The 16,696-nt window shown below is 37.2% G+C and overlaps 1 protein-coding gene and 1 pseudogene across 9 annotated transcripts in view; both read right to left on the bottom strand.

Annotated features, from left to right (window-relative positions):
- DNM3 (dynamin 3) overlaps positions 1-16,696 on the bottom strand; it is a 647,411-nt gene that overhangs the window by 144,224 nt on the left and 486,491 nt on the right. For all 9 annotated transcript variants that reach the window (XM_056815556.1, XM_056815550.1, XM_007480786.3 and 6 more), the window contains one exon: positions 230-341. In XM_056815556.1, the coding sequence (XP_056671534.1) occupies positions 230-341 (112 nt within the window). The remainder of the gene's footprint in view (positions 1-229; positions 342-16,696) is intronic.
- LOC107651072 (cytoplasmic polyadenylation element-binding protein 1-like) lies at positions 9,900-12,667 on the bottom strand (annotated as a pseudogene).

Below are 16,696 nucleotides of genomic sequence, written 5' to 3'. Positions count from 1 at the left end.
AAAAAAGTTTTCTCTTGGTATGACAGTATGGTAAAGTGAATATATTCAGCAAGTTTAAAGATTAAATTCCAAAACAAGTAATCTAGCTTATTGTGAAAAAGGTCTATGCTATGTTTAAGTAGCATAAAGCTTTGCCTATATAATTAATGTATTGAGAAAGCTTTATTCCATCACCTAAATAGAATATTTTCTTAAATATAGTTAACAAGATTAAACAAATTCAACTTACTAAAGATTTGTCAGGATATACACCAGCTCGAAGCAGAGATGCTTTCCAGCTATCTACATCTTCTTGGGAGTCACATGCCAACTCAAGAAAGCGATAGTCCTTGTATACATTCCTAGAGAAAAGGAAGGAAAACAGTATTTTTCAGCCAAATTCCTTTGGAAATGAAAATGTTTTTATATTTAAAAAACTTTTTTTTCTTACCACCTAGAGGACTGCCTTTTTTGCTTGGGCCCTCATCATCTCTTACCTTTACCACCACAACGACCTCCTAATTGATCTCCCTACTCAAGTTTTTTCCCTATTCCAATAAACCTTCTACTGAGTGAAAAAAGTGATTTTTCTCAAATGCAGGATTGGTCATATTATTATCCTACTTAATAAGATCCAATGGTTCCTCATTGCCTTTAGGATCAAATATAGAATCCTCTTTCTGACTTTTAAAGTCCTTCACAACCTACCTTTAAATGTAAATATATATATATATATGTACATATATGTTTAACTTCCCTTGCTTCTAGTGCTGTGGTCCAGCCATGCTGGCCTTCTTGCTTCATATTGTATACTCTGTCTTTTATCTTCTGCCAAACCCTATGTCTGGAACCAATTTCTTTTTTACCTCTGCATCTAAGAATTCTCCCTTTTCCTTCAAAGTTCAACTCAAGCACCACCTTCAATGGGAGGTCTTTTCTGATCTCCCCAGTCATTAGCACCTCCCCAATACTATTAATTTGTTTATTTTGCATACATACATACATATGTGTATGTGTGTGTGTATACTTCCTAGAGTCAGAAACACCTAAATTCAAATACAGTCTAGACACTTACTAGCTGTGTGACCCTAGGCAATCAATATAACCTGTCTACCTCATTTTTCTCACCTGAAAAATTGGGATAATAATAGCATCTACCTCCTAGGGCTATCAGAAGGATAAAAAGAGATAATATTTGCATGTGCTTGTGTCATATGTTAACAATTATTATTATTATTTGAATATATTATTTCTCTTAATAAACTATAAGCTCCTTAAGGGAAAAGTTATCTTTTTGACTTTGTGTCAATATGGGATAAATAAATGTTTGTTGGTTGACTATATATACATAAATGATAATCCAAAATATATAAAGTACTGGTTCAAATATAAAGGAACAAGAGTCATTTCCCAGAGATAAAATGGTAAGAATATATAAATACTCATATTTTCAAAGGAAGAAATACAAGTGATCAACAGTTACCAAGCTTTCTAGAATGCTCATAATCTCTATTTTCCAAGGGAATGAAAAATTAAGGCAATTCTGAGGTTTTATTCCACACCTATGTAAAGGATAATTTTAGTGTTGTGATCTAAATTATGTTAATTATTTGGTCACCATGTATATCCCAAATATAAAATAAGTATAACCAAGTCAGCTGGAAATTTATGATGATTAAATTGATATAGAAGAAAGAAATTAAGAAGAAGGAAGAAGGAAAGGGTGTAGGATTTCTCCCGCCTGGCTAGTGCCAGGAGGAAGACCAGAGACTCTAGGAAGGTAAGGGTTTAGAGAGTAAGGAGGAAGGAATCAGCCTGAACTCCAAAAAGGGCTGAACCTGAATCAGTTCAAGGGCAAACTCACCACCAAACCCAGAAAAATAGCTGCCACCATGCCAAGATGTAGGAACGCTTAGCACGCTGCCAGCCAGAGTCGCCTCTCCGGGGAAAGAGAGAGAAGAGAGGAAGTGACGTGCCTTAAATAGATGGTTTTACATCACTTTCCTGTGTCTCACCTGTACCAATGATAGCTTAGCTTGACTTAGGACAGCCCAGGGGTCTGTCTGCTGTTTCTGCACATGTCTGTTGAAGGCCATTTCCTCAGATACTTAATCCTTGAGTATGGTGCAGACATTATTCACCTTGTTAAACTAAGTGGGGTGGAGCAATGTAGAGTTCCCAAGACCTGATTCTGTTAAACCAAGTATCTCCATTGTTACTAATCAGGAAATAGCTAAATCAGATCTTCTAAGGTACAGTCTGAGTAGGGTGGAATAGTTTTAAAATTCATACCTATCAAATGGACAAAGATGACAAAGAAGGAAAATGATAAATGTTGGAATGAATATGGGGGGAAGAGGGAGATTAAAGTACTGTTGAAGGAGCTGTGAATTGTTGGTCCAGCCATTTTGGAAAGTAATTATTTAGTAATTAATTGGGAACTATGACCAAAATGTCATGGAACTAACCCTTTATCACTTACTCATATTGAATGTTCCCACTATTAAGTTTGTCCTCCATAAAAATAAAAAAATAGAAGAAGAAAAAGACCAATATATGCACATGTACTAAGGGCAATTTTTTGGTGTAGCAAAGAACTAGAAACTAAGTGGATGCTCATCAGTTAGGGAAAGGATGAATAAATTGTGATAGAACACATACAACAGTGCTCTGCAAGTCTTAAAGCACTAAATGTTATATATTATTCAAATATAGTAAAGCATTTTTCAATTTCAGAAGATTAAGAGATGTGGAAGAATTGCATTAACTGATGCAGACTGAAGGGAGCAAAACAGGAGAACTACTTATACAGTTACAACAATAACATCTAAAGATAAAGAACTGTGAAAGACTCAAGAACTCTGATCAATGCAGTTATCAACCATAATTCCAATGAATTCATTCCATCACCTGGGATAGAATTGGAGAACTTAAATCAAAGAAGAAAAGACACATTTTCAGTCACAACCAATCTTGGGATTTGTTTGCTTAACTTAGTCTATTTGTTATAAGGAATTTTTTTTTTAATTTTTACAAAGATAAAAATTGTACATTTGTGTGTGTGTGTGTGTTATTTGGGAAGAAGTAAAAGAAGAGGGGAAGTAAGAAGTTTATGAACTTCTTATTATTAACATCAATGAAGGCATATTATAGGGAAACATATGATTACCAAAGAAATTTGCCACTGTCATTAAGGTTGTCTCCTGTGGCTTCCAAATTGATGGGGGAGTTCATAGAGTTTAGAACATTTTTTAGATGCTTCCTTTGTGCTTATTTCTTTAGTTTTTACAATGCCCTCTGACTAGAGAAATGTCCCCAGGATTTCCTCAAACAGGAAGGAGTTGAGCAATACTGGTAGGGAAACTTTTAAATCTCTTTCACCACATTCTTTTTTCTATTCAAATGACTAGAGTTGGGATGGTAGAAGACTAAAAAGGCTAATGATTACCTTTGTCACATTCCCTTCAGCCAAAGGCACCTCTCATTCCCCTTCAGGTCTCTATAGAATTATCTATGCAGAGGATTGTAAGTCTTTATGTCTAGACATTATTGTTTTTTTGAGATACAGACTTATAGTTCTACTTGCCTATATCTCTACCTGGATAAACTCAATACTAAGATTATCTTTCCTTTTAAATTTGCCTCTGAATAAAGAATTTCTTTTAAAAAGCTATCATTCACCCAATCTCTCAAGTAATCTGTGACTTCACTAACATATCTCAAACATTCTAACTCCCCTAATAGTCTCACCCCCCTCCAAAACAAAACAAAACAAAACAAAAAAACTTATGCAAACTTGCCCAGGAAAAAGAAAATAATAAAAAAGATCCAAGAGTTGCAAGACAGAGATGGGGGGAATGGGTCTATGCTATCTCCCTTCTTGATTCTACTGTTATATAATAAATAAATACCTTGACACTTACACTTTGAGATTTACAAAGCACTTTCCTCACAATCCTGTGAATTAGTTAAGTAGTTCATATATTATCATCACCATTTTATAGAAGAGAAAACTGAGCCTATGATATTAGTGACTTGTCCATGGTTACACAATTAGTTAGAATAAGGATTCAAAACCAGGTGGAACTCCAAGTCCAATCTTCCTTATACTTAACTATATTTCCTCCTTAAAGCATTTGCTGCTTAATAAATGTTTGTTGACTTACTCTTTTTTCATTAGTTGAAGAGAAAGTTAAAAGCATCTTCTCTATGTGTGCTAGAGATATATTTGTCTTTATAAAACTATATTATAACTAAAATTTAAAAATCTCAAGAAGATATTTTACTTGGATTTTAAACTATATATATACAAATATTTTCATTCTATTTCTGGCTTTAAAAGATTATTGGGGTAGTGGAAAAAGAGAAAAAAGACTTGAAATGAGAAATCAGGAGAAGGATATCATGTAGGTGATTTGGAGGAATTGGACTTTTAAAGAACAAATGTTGGACTTTTGAGGGGAGAATTTGAAAAAAAAAATTCAAAGAGAACAATTATCTTTAGGCCTGGGTAATATCTTTGACTCCTGTGACAGGTTGACTGACAAGGTACAAGACCAAGGAGAATCAAAGAGTAAAAGATTGGGGGAAAAAAAGATTTAAGGAGAAGGAAAACAAGAAGATATTTAACATGATAAGTTTTAAAAAGTATGAAAAGTTAACAAATTAGATGGTAAAGCAAATTGGTAAAGTGAATTGGGGAGTGGGAAAATTGGTGAAATATGAAGGTAGAAGAGAAGTAGGCTACAGAGCTGGTGAGACTAAGGAGAAAAAGTTGGGTTGATTGCTTGAGTAGCAAAAAATAATAATTGTCTATGAAGGTCTTAACAAAGTACTTAAGGGTGAACCACAAACTACAAGTAAAAAAAATCATGATGAAAAATGATGTTAATCATGAAAAGTTGGGCTAATTTTGCAGTGATTTTAATTTCAAAGCAAGAAATATGCATTTCTAGCATAACCAATTAATAGAATCTGTATTCTAAGTGTAGGTTGGTTCTAGAAGAGAAGATGAAGGTAATCAAGGCTCATCACTCCACACATTCATCTTTTCATAGTGGTTAGGGGTAATGAAGCATTCTGAAAAGAAACACAAAAGACAGGGGACTTTTTAAAAGACTATGCTGGGGAAAAGAGAAACTTCAAAGAAGGGGAGAGGACCACTCCTTCATGTGGTTGGGAGAATAATAACCAATAACAGAAGGAAGGTCAAATTCTTATTTTTGTTCTAGCTTTCTCCAAGGGAAAAAAAACATGGCTAACAGGGAATTGATACACACAATGAGTCAGGAAATGATAAAGAAAGCACCTAGTTACTTATGAATTTAAAGCCACTTGTTGCAGATAAACTTTATCTGTAGGTATGGAAAGAATTGGCAGATAACGACTAGAAAATTTTTGATGAAACTGGAAAGCTAGTGGAAAATGGAAATTTTAAGGCTGTAAAAGTACAAATGTAATTCTAGTTCTTTTTAAATAAAGAATAAAATCCTCAAATTATAAAAACCTGCAAAACATCAGCTTGATGTTTATTCCTGAAAAATTTCTAGAATGAATCATTAAAGAGATAGTTAGTGAACATATAGAAGATAAAGTGATGGCTAGAAAGAGTCAGAACAGACTCACCAAGAATTAGTGACACCAGGGGGCCCAGAGTCAGGCCCAGAGATGTGAGATCCTGGGTTCAAATCTAGCCTCAGACACTTCCTACCTGTGTGACCCTGGGCAAGTCATGTAACCCCCATTACCTAATCCTTACCACTCTTCTGTCTTAGAACCAATACATGGTTAGATTCTAAGATATAAGGTAATGGTTAAAAAAAAAAGAATGAGTCACACCAGAACTTGAGTTCTTTTCTTGGATAGTTCCCAGAAAAATGCTATAGATGTAGGTGATTTTGGTTTTAGCAAAGTGTTTGATAAAAAAAAAATAATACTATTAACGTGAAAATGACGAATTTCTATGGATTGAACAATAATGCAATAAGAGAAATTCAGTGCAGAACTAGAAGGAATTAATGGAAGTTCACAAAAAGTTCTAAGTCAAAAATGTCATTTTAAGATTATAGCTTGCTGTGCCAAAAGTGGAACAGATTAATCCAGGAGATGACTGGTTTTTCTTTATTAGAAATCTTCAAACAGAACCAAAATAACCACTTCTTGAGTATATTATAGTGGACATTCCTTTTGGAGATGCATTAGATTGGAGGGATGGGTTCCTGAGATCCTTGTCAATCATGACATTAGGATTTGATCATTTGAATTTTGACCCTCAATCTGAAACCCTAAAATAATCTTGCTTTTGTTTCACAAATAAAATAAAACAAACTTGGAGAGTTCTACAAAATCAATTTTTAATCATATAAAACCAAAGATGGCTCTAGTAGCTATTTGAATATGTATAAAGAGCAAGAAGAACATATTAGTATTTATAATTGTTCCATTTGTTCATGAATTAGGATGTTTAAATGTGGCTAAAGGGAAGAAAAATCTTAAATAAGAAACTAAAAATTTCTTAAGATTTTAGAAAGAAAGGGAAATAATGAAAAAAAACACATATGATGGGGGCCTTGCAGTCCCTGACCTAAAACTATATTACAAAGCAGCAGTCATCAAAACAATTTGGTACTGGCTAAGAAACAGAAAGGAAGATCAGTGGAATAGACTGGGGGAAAGCGACCTCAGCAAGACAGTATACGATAAACCCAAAGATCCCAGCTTTTGGGACAAAAATCCACTATTCGATAAAAACTGCTGGGAAAATTGGAAGACAGTGTGGGAGAGACTAGGAATAGATCAACACCTCACACCCTACACCAAGATAAATTCAAAATGGGTGAGTGACTTAAACATAAAGAAGGAAACCATAAGTAAATTGGGTAAACACAGAATAGTATACATGTCAGACCTTTGGGAGGGGAAAGGCTTTAAAACCAAGCAAGATATAGAAAGAATCACAAAATGTAAAATAAATAATTTTGACTACATCAAACTAAAAAGCTTTTGTACAAACAAAACCAATATAACTAAAATCAGAAGGAAAACAACAAATTGGGAAAAAATCTTCATAGAAACCTCTGACAAAGGTTTAATTACTCATATTTATAATGAGCTAAATCAATTGTACAAAAAATCAAGCCATTCTCCAATTGATAAATGGGCAAGGGAAATGGATAGGCAGTTCTCAGATAAAGAAATCAAAACTATTAACAAGCACATGAAGAAGTGTTCTACATCTCTTATAATCAGAGAGATGCAAATCAAAACAACTCTGAGGTATCACCTCACACCTAGCAGATTGGCTAACATAACAGCAAAGGAAAGTAATGAATGCTGGAGGGGATGTGGCAAAGTAGGGACATTAATTCATTGCTGGTGGAGCTGTGAACTGATCCAACCATTCTGGAGGGTAATTTGGAACTCTGCCCAAAGGGCGACAAAAGAATATCTACCCTTTGACCCAGCCATAGCACTGCTGGGTCTGTACCCCAAAGAGATAATGGACACAAAGACTTGTACAAGAATATTCATAGCTGCGCTCTTTGTGGTGGCCCAAAACTGGAAAACGAGGGGATGCCCATCAATTGAGGAATGGCTGAACAAACTGTGGTATATGTTGGTGATGGAATACTATTGTGCTAAAAGGAATAATAAAGTGGAGGAGTTCCATGGAGACTGGAACAACCTCCAGGAAGTGATGCAGAGCGAGAGGAGCAGAACCAGGAGAACATTGTACACAGAGACTAATACACTGTGGTATAATCGAACGTAATGGACTTCTCCAGTAGTGGCGGTGTAATGTCCCTGAACAACTTGCAGGGATCCAGGAGAAAAAAACACCATTCATAAGCAAAGGATAAACTATGGGAGTGGAAACACCGAGAAAAAGCAACTGCCTGAATACAGAGGTTGAGGGGACATGACAGAGGATAGACTCTAAATGAACACTCTAATGCAAATACTATCAACAAAGCAATGGGTTCAAATCAAGAAAACATCTAATGCCCAGTGGACTTACGCGTCGGCTATGGGGGGTGGGGGGAGGAAAAGAAAATGATCTATGTCTTTAACGAATAATGCTTGGAAATGATCAAATAAAATATATTAAAAAAAAAGATTTTAGAAAGACAAGAATAATGACTTTTTTCAGTTGTGCTTTCTACTTTAAAAGAAATTCCTGCAATATAATTTGCTTTCTACAGGATGTAAGAATGACCTTTAGTGAGTGAAATAAAAGTGAGAACCCTTTCTCTTATTACTTCTTGTAGGGGAAAATGTTAAATGGAGATAAATTTCCTAAGCACTACCAGCCTTTTTTGGGGGGGTTTACAATACATCTATTGTTGATTTTAAAATGAAGTCCTTGAATAATGCCCATAGTCCACAATATTGGTGGTAAAGTATTCACATCTGTGGAATTATAGATATTTTGAAATATTGAAGAATTGTCAGCCATGGCAGGTTTTTGATTCTGGGTAATAATGTGATAAAAGCAGCATGTTATGATGATTGGTCTTTGGTCACACCAAAGGTATCAAACATAATCTGAGGGCCCACAGTACTCCTGAATGTGAATGGAACCAAATTAAGATGTAGTTCCTACCTGACTGTAATGTGTTGATATATTAATAAGAAAGAAATATATAAACATTTTGTTTTCTAAGTCAATATGTAGCCCAACAGAGTCCTGATCCAGAGTTTGTTCTTATTCAGTTGTTTCAGTTGAGTCCAACTTTTTGTTCACCCATTTGGGATTTTCCTTGCAAAGATAGTGGAATGGTTCGCCATTTTTTTCCTCTAGTTCATTTTATAGAAGAGGAACTAGGGCAAACAAGGTTAAGTGACTTGTCCAGAATCACACAGTTTGTAAATATCTGAAGCCAGATTTGAACTCAGGAAGGTGAGTCTTCCTCACCTCATGCCCAGAACTCTACCCACTGTACCACTTAGCTGCCTTTGCATTGGTTGGCTGGCCTTAATGCTTCAAATTCATCTTTCCCACTCCTTATTTGCCACCTCAGAGAATGCTTTACAATTCCTTATGGAACTTAAGTGCTATCCATGTCCAGAGAGAGACCTAGAGAATTTAGAGTACAAATTGAGTATAATATTTTTGCTTGTTCTTGAAAATATGGCTAATATGGAAATATGTTTTGCATGATTTCATGTGTTTTTATATCATATTGCTTGACTTCTCAGAAGGTATGGGGATAGGAGAGAGAATTTGGAACTCAAAATTTTTAAAAAGAATGTTAAAAGTAAATAAAAATAAAAAATGAAGCATAAAAAAGAAAAAAGAAATTTATAGAACTTTACATATATTATCTCCTTTGACTCACCCAGCAATCCTTTGGTTTTTGTTTGTTTTTGTTTGTTTGTTTGTTTTTAAGGAGTATAAAAAGGAACCAATAAAAACCCTGGAGGGTAAAATATGAAATATGGTTTTGGTTTAAATGAAGAGCAAAGTCTCCTTGTTGTCACAGTAAAAAATACCAGCTGAACACTCAGTTTATGCCATTCAGGTGGGGGTTAAATAAATGGAAAGGCACTGTATGGCAACTGCAAACATGGAGCCACTGCATCATTACCCTCAGTATTGCAAGGAATGTAAAAAAGCACTTTAAATAAATAAAAAACCTAGATGAAGGCATCTGCATAAACACCTTCTCAACACATGGTCCTTTTTTGCTTGTTATCAGCAAACTGAGGAACTAAAGGGGGTGCATTCCCCTTATTACACCCCCTGAAAACAAAACTCACTGTGCATTAGTGCAGATACAAAGACAGATCAGCCAGTGCCAAGGTGAATGTAAGATTTGCCCATGTCCTTCAGAAGCGCACTCGGAGCCTGGGCCTGTGCCTGGGAACCCCACTCCCCGCTTTCCTCACTCGAGTTAAACCAGCCTCACAGGGGCACCCCTCTAACTGGACTCTCGACTCTTCTGGTTACACATCCGCGGGCGATGGTGACGGAGGCTCTCTGTGCTGGGTCACCAGTGCCAGCAGCTTTGGCAAAAGTGCTTGAAGCAGACTTGAACCGGCTGAGCACTGCAGAGGTGGCACAGAGAGTGTTCTAGGTAGGGGTCGATCTGAACCTTCTGGGTAAACTTGGTAGTTTTGATCTCCACCCAAGCGGCACGGACCGCCTTCAGATAACGGCGTGGATGCTTCAGTCACTCGTCAGGCCCAACAGGATCCTTGTGCGTCGCTGTGTCCATGCCAGCACACCCTGCTGCTCCAGAGAGATCATTTCCCGCGGCAGCCGGCGCCCCAACCACGGCTCTCCTGGGATCCAGCCTTTGGCACGCGCTTCGGACAGTGTTGCTATCAGCCGAGACCCAAGGGATAACCTGCACCTCCGTACAAAGCATCTGCGGCTGCGCCTCTTGAGGTCATACTCACTCAGGCCATCTGGACCGAGTGGATCCTGGGAACAAGCCTAGAGCAGGGCCTGCACAGATTTCTCCAGCTCAAATACCAGGCACATCACCTTTGGGGGCACCAGGGGTGCTTGCCATCCTTACCAGACCATTCCACACGCAGAGAACCAAATACACGGAAGGTGCTCATCAATCCAGCCCCTCCCCAAAACACCTGACAGGACTAGATGGGGCTCTTGTGGCTTCGAGGAGGAAGCTGACCGCTCCCGGTGTACGTGGCTTCATTCACAGCTTGTCTATGGAGTCTCCCTCTCAGTACTCAAAGGATCCTCTGGGGCAGGGGTCCCCAGACTACGGCCCCCTGAAGCCATGTATCCGGAAGGGCACCTCTTCCATTGGTAGTCAGTGAGAGGAGCCTGTATGTGGTGGCGCAAAGCGCAGCATCACTCATGTATTTCTGGTGGCTGCATAATGGAAGATGCCAGCGTGGTGAGTGGCGACCTGGGAGAGGGGATTCCACACTGTGTATATTGCTGCCCGGTCAGGGTTAGGGTTAGGGTTAAGATTAGGGTAAGGGTTAGGGTTAGGGTTAAGATTAGGGTTAGGGTTAAGGTTAGAGTTAGGGTTAAGGTTAGGGTTAAGATTAGGGTTAGGGTTAAGGTTAATGTTAGGGTTGGGGTTAGGGTTAAGATTAGGGTTAGGGTTAAGGTTAGTGTTAGGGTTGGAGTTAGGGATAAGATTAGGGTTATGGTTAGGGTTGGAGTTAGGATTAGGGTTAGGATTAAGGTTAGTGTTAGTGTTAGGGTTGGGGTTAGGGTTAGGATTAAGGTTAGTGTTAGTGTTAGGGTTAGGGTTAGGGTTAAGATTAGGGTTAGGGTTAAGGTTAGTGTTAGGGTTGGGGTTAGGGTTAAGATTAGGGTTAGGGTTAAGGTTAGTGTTAGGGTTGGGGTTAGGGATAAGTTTTTATAGTCCATCCCTCCAACGGTCTGAGGGACAGTGAACTGGCCCCCTGTATAAAAAGTTTGGGGACCCCTGCTCCGGAGTTTCTAACAAGTCCCAAGAGGTCCATCTCTGATACAATGGTAGGAGAGGGAGTTGCTGCAGCTAGAGCAGCCTGGTCTTGGTCCAGCCATGACCCAACTCCCATCTTTAAAGGGATTCTGCGACCAGCCCCCAGAGGCAGGACAGGCAGAGGAGGGGAATTGTGAAGGCTGGACATTAAACCTAAGAGATGGTCTGATCCAGAGCTGAAACCACTTGTATCTGAATCAGAAGGGCTGCTGGAACAGGAATCCAGGACAGGAGGGGCGCTCAGGAGGGATGCTCTCATAGATGGTGTTGGAAATTTTTCTACCAACTCAGAGTTAGTGGGGTCCAGGGACAAGAAGCCCAGAGGAGGATTTCCCAGTGGCCTAGGGAGCATGCTCTGTGCTGCAGCATCAGAGTCCTGGGGACTCCATGGTCTGTCCCACCCTGTCAAGCTGAGAGGCTGCAGGCCAAGGCACAGGTCATTTACATCTGGGAGGCCCCAGGAAGATTCTTGCGCAGAGATGGGGAAAAGCATCCTGATTGTAACTGTCCCTTCAGAGTCTGGGAAGTCTGACAAGTGATCTTGCCTTCCTTTTGTTATAAGTGTTGTACAGACTCGACTGAAATCCAGAGAGTTGTCCAACGTGACTTATTCTTCGGAAAATCTCAGCATTGCTAAAGGTTGAAAGCGCAGGGGCTTCTGGGCTATCCCAGCAGTTCTTGATTCTCCCTGTGTCTTCTTTCAGGGAGAACTCCATGGGGAGGGCCAGGTCGGGTCCACACTGCCCAGCCTGGATGGACGTGCTCCCCTGCACAGGCACCGGCCACCTCCGAAGCATTATTTTTGTAACCTCAGCAATCCTTTGTTATAAGTAAAAAAAGTATCATTATTACTATTTTATAAATAAGAAAACTGGGGCTTAGGAAAGCTATGTAATAGCTAGTAATCATCAAACTCAGATTTCTCCTGATTCCAAGTCCAACTGTCTTTCTACTAAGTCATGCTGCCTTGATACCCCTCAGGTGTCAGGTACAATGTGAATCTGCTGTTCTTCCTTTAACAGTTAGCTTTGTTAAATATAGGAGGCACAGCCAAACTGCCAAGGGTACTGGCATCCACTTGGACATATCTAAAAACGGACAAATTAATCTTTATGACGGTGCCATTAAAAGTAACACTTTTGCAATCTGAACGTCATTCATCTTCAAAGCAATGAAAGACTGTAGCCTGAGATAAAAATAAATTGGCAAAGGGAAAAGGGTACAGAATCATAATCACATCCAATAGCTTATCTTTTTAGTTAAAAAATGGTAGCAAGGATCTGCTTAAACTTTTTTATTTTTAGAATATTGAAGAGTATAAAAGAGCTATTAATTCCTCTCCTGAATAGTCATCACTTCTGAGAAAATAATTCCTTTATACTTCAGCTTTTAAAATATTTTTTCTTCACTAATGTGAAAAAACCTTTTAAAATCTTTTTTTAAAGTTTAAAGTTTACTTTCTATAAGTAAAAAAAAAAATTACCTCCCCTTCCATCCCCCCTCCATGAGATGGCTGCCAATCTGATATAGATTTTACATGTGTAATAGTGTAAAACATTTTTCCATATTAGTCATTTTGTGAAAGGGAACTGAGACAAAAGTGAAGAAATAAATGAAATATAGTAATTCTTTGTCTGCATTCAGACTCCATTAGTTCTTTCTCTCAAGACAGATGGTGTTTTTCATCATGAGTACTTGAGGATTTTCTTTAATCATGGTATTGTTAGGAATAGCTGTCATTCATAAAAACTTATTATATAATATTGCTGTTATGGCACACAATGTTTCCCTGGTTCTGCTCACTTCACTTTGCATCAGTTCATGTAGGTCCTTCAGGTTTTTCTTAAATCATCCTTCACATAATCACTTGTAGCATCACAGTATGCTATTACAATCATATACCACAACTTGTTCAGCCATTCCTCAATTGATGGATATTGCCTCAGTTTCTAATTCTTTACCATGACAAGAAGAGTCTTTATAAGTATTTTTTTACAAACAGGTTCTTTTCCCTTTTGAAAAAGCTCTCTGGGATACAGATCTTGTAGTGGTACTATTCGATCAAAGAGTATGCAGTTTTATAGTCTTTTGGGCATATGTACTTTGGCTTTTTTAAAAAAATGACTAGCATGAAAAATACTTGGTGTTCATATGGAATTTCTCATTCTTCAATTCACTTCAAAATTTTACTATGTTGACATGAAATGCATATTTCATTGAAATCAATATATACAAAGCAAGCATTATACAAACCCAATACCCAAATACTAGGTTGGCTAATAAATCAGACGAAGAAAGTTTGTGGTTATCTTGAAGCTAGTACATTTGTGTTGTCTCTCGCAAGAATAGGGGTTGAAATTCTCTTGTTCCACAGAGTTGGGATGGAGGTCAAGGAATCTGTTTAAATATGTCCATCTGTCTCTTATAATGAGATGGAAGAGAACTGAGAAAGAACCAGGAGGTCTGGGCATCAATGAAGAGGAGTGTGTCTCCAGTTGAGTGTCATGCTTTCCAAATCCAATTGTATAACAACTTTCTAGATATGTCGGAATTATCTTTGCCAATATTGTTTTAAGAGGCAGGTAGGTGGCAGAGCAGATAGTGTGCTAAGTCTGGAGTTAGAAAGACTTGAGTTCAAATCCAGTCCTAGACACCTACTAGTTGTGTGACCCTGGACAAAGTCACTTAACCTTTGTTTGTCTCAGTTTCCTCATATAAAATGGGGAAAATAATAGCACCTACCTCTCAGGGTTGTTGTGAGAAAAAAATGAGGTAATAATTGTAAAGGACTTAACATAGTGTGTGGCATATAGCAAGACCTATATAAATGTAAGTCATTCTTATTATACATATATTATATATTTTTATATAATCTGACTTATTTAATTTACTCTATACAAGAACAATTTTGTATGTGATCCTTGCAATTGACACTTATGTAGGAAATTAAGTTTTCTATTATAGAAGACAGTTCTTAGAAAGAAGCAGTAGGGAACATTCTGTTGCTTTTTATGTAGGGTGCTTTGGTCATATGCAAGTATCATTTAGGCAATGAGATAACTTTTCTATATACTTTCAAGAGAATGAAAATTTATGGAGCACACCGAAAACCCATTTGTCAAAACATGCTGAAAAAAATGAACAAACTAAATAGCAAATCAAAAGCTCAAAACTGAGGAAACTAGTGGGTTGAAGGGAGTTGCTTCAGATAAAAAACATCAAATAAATCTGAATGATATAATATTTCTACAAAGGGTGCAAACTGGGTTCTTTTCTAAAAATAACAAATAGTACTTTCATATTAGATAATACTTTGGTGGCAATCCAGAATTTGAGAATGAAGATGGGAAAGTGGTATTTTTGAAAATAGATTTTGCAGTTGTGACCATGAGTACCACCTGGCAAAAATGATTTTAAATGTGAACTGGGTAATAATCTAGGCAGAAATAGAGATGTGCCTGGAGTCCACAATAAGTATATATATATATATATATATATATATATATACATATATATATACGGTAGGTGAGATAGTATTATTACTTTAATAAAAATCCTTACCTTCCTTCTTAGAATCTTGTTTTTACATATATTTATATTTACATTAGGAAATTCCAGCTACTCAAGTTTCCCATTCATTTTCTTACTTCCTAGAAGAAATCTTAAACTTTCTCCTGCCTTCATAGGATACTATTTCGATATCAAATCTTGACCTCATTTCCTCCTGAATTTGATGTCCTTTCCTATAATTTTGTCTATCATATCATGGTCAAAAACCTCTCATTTAAAGACAAAGGCTGGGATTAACCCTCAGGGTAATCTGGTCCTGTCTCAGAGACTATTCTGGCCATTAAACAAAGTAAGCTCTCATCAATTATGTGATATCCAGACTCAAAATGCCAGCAAAATGATGGGCATCATTGACAAGAGAATTGAGAGTAAAGGAGAAAACAACTATTCTTACACAGAAACATGGGACATTCCCATATGGCATACTGTATGCCATTTTGATAATTATACCACAGCAAGCATCTGAACTTTCTCAAAATCCTTCTTCAACTTCTCTTGTGCTGTCAATGTCCTGTTCACCCTGGAGAATATCTAGAAAGGGAAACTAAAATAGTCAAGACATGCAGAAGTCCTGCCATTTGAAGACTATCTTAAAACAAGATAAAGAATCTCAAAATGGATTTAAAAGGTAAGATATGATCAGTGTTTACTAAGTTGTAATACACATGAAAAGGTTGCACATAGATTACTTATTAACAAAATTTCATCACCCTTGTAATTCTGTTCAAATTAATCTAGGAGGAACATTTATTAAGTGCCTAGTATATAAAGGGACTGTTTTGCAAAAATATGATGCCTATTCTGCTTTTATGCTCTAAATCAAACAAATAACTAAAAGAGATAAGATCACTATAAAGGAGGAGCTTAGGAAAAGCATTATGAAAAATTCAATGAGGGAGATATCGCTCATTTGGTGGGATTGTAGAGGAAGGGTGAGTAGAACATTGTTGAAGAAAATTTAATAGAAGCACTTTCATTGGATATGGGAAAATTCCATATTAGATAAAGAGAATAGCATGAAGAAAAACATGGAGATGAAAAACAGGATAATATAGATAAGAACAGTTGACAGAGTAGTCCAATTTGACTGGAATATTGCATATTTGAAGAAGCGTTATATGAGATAAGTCTGGGGAGGGGAGTTACAGCTAGATTTTAGAGCTTGAATGTCCCTTTGGGCATAAGAACTATATGTAATGAGGATGCAATGAGAATTTTTTTTGATAGAAACATTTGATTAGAGCAGTTCATTAAAAGACTTCTTGGGTGAATTGTGACAAATGGATTGGAGAAATACAGAAAGATTGGTTAGGAAGCTACTATCATGACCTAGGTGAAAAGTCAGAGGATAACCTAGTTGCAGTGAGAAAGGGGAGGAGGTGGTGTAAGAACTAGATATTAAAGGGTTATGAAGAACAGTAAGTGGCAAACTATTGTATGGGCTAAAGTAAAAAAAGAAGAGCTAAAATTAAAAATCTGAGGACATTACAAATTATTGTACTATTATCAGAATGGTAGGGAACATGGGAATATGGAGGGCGATAAGTTGTTTTAGATATAATGACTGAGTTGCCAGTGGATATCCAGATTGAGATATCCACTAGGAAGTTGGAAATATGCTGCTAGTATCCTGGAAAGAGGTTAGGGAGGAAGGTAAAAATTTGGGCATCATTTTCATAGCAGTGATAAATGAATCA

Source organism: Monodelphis domestica, chromosome 2, assembly GCF_027887165.1.
Source record: "Monodelphis domestica isolate mMonDom1 chromosome 2, mMonDom1.pri, whole genome shotgun sequence".
In the NCBI taxonomy this organism is placed as follows: Eukaryota; Metazoa; Chordata; class Mammalia; order Didelphimorphia; family Didelphidae; genus Monodelphis; species Monodelphis domestica.
This window is presented reverse-complemented; position numbering and strand designations above follow the sequence as displayed.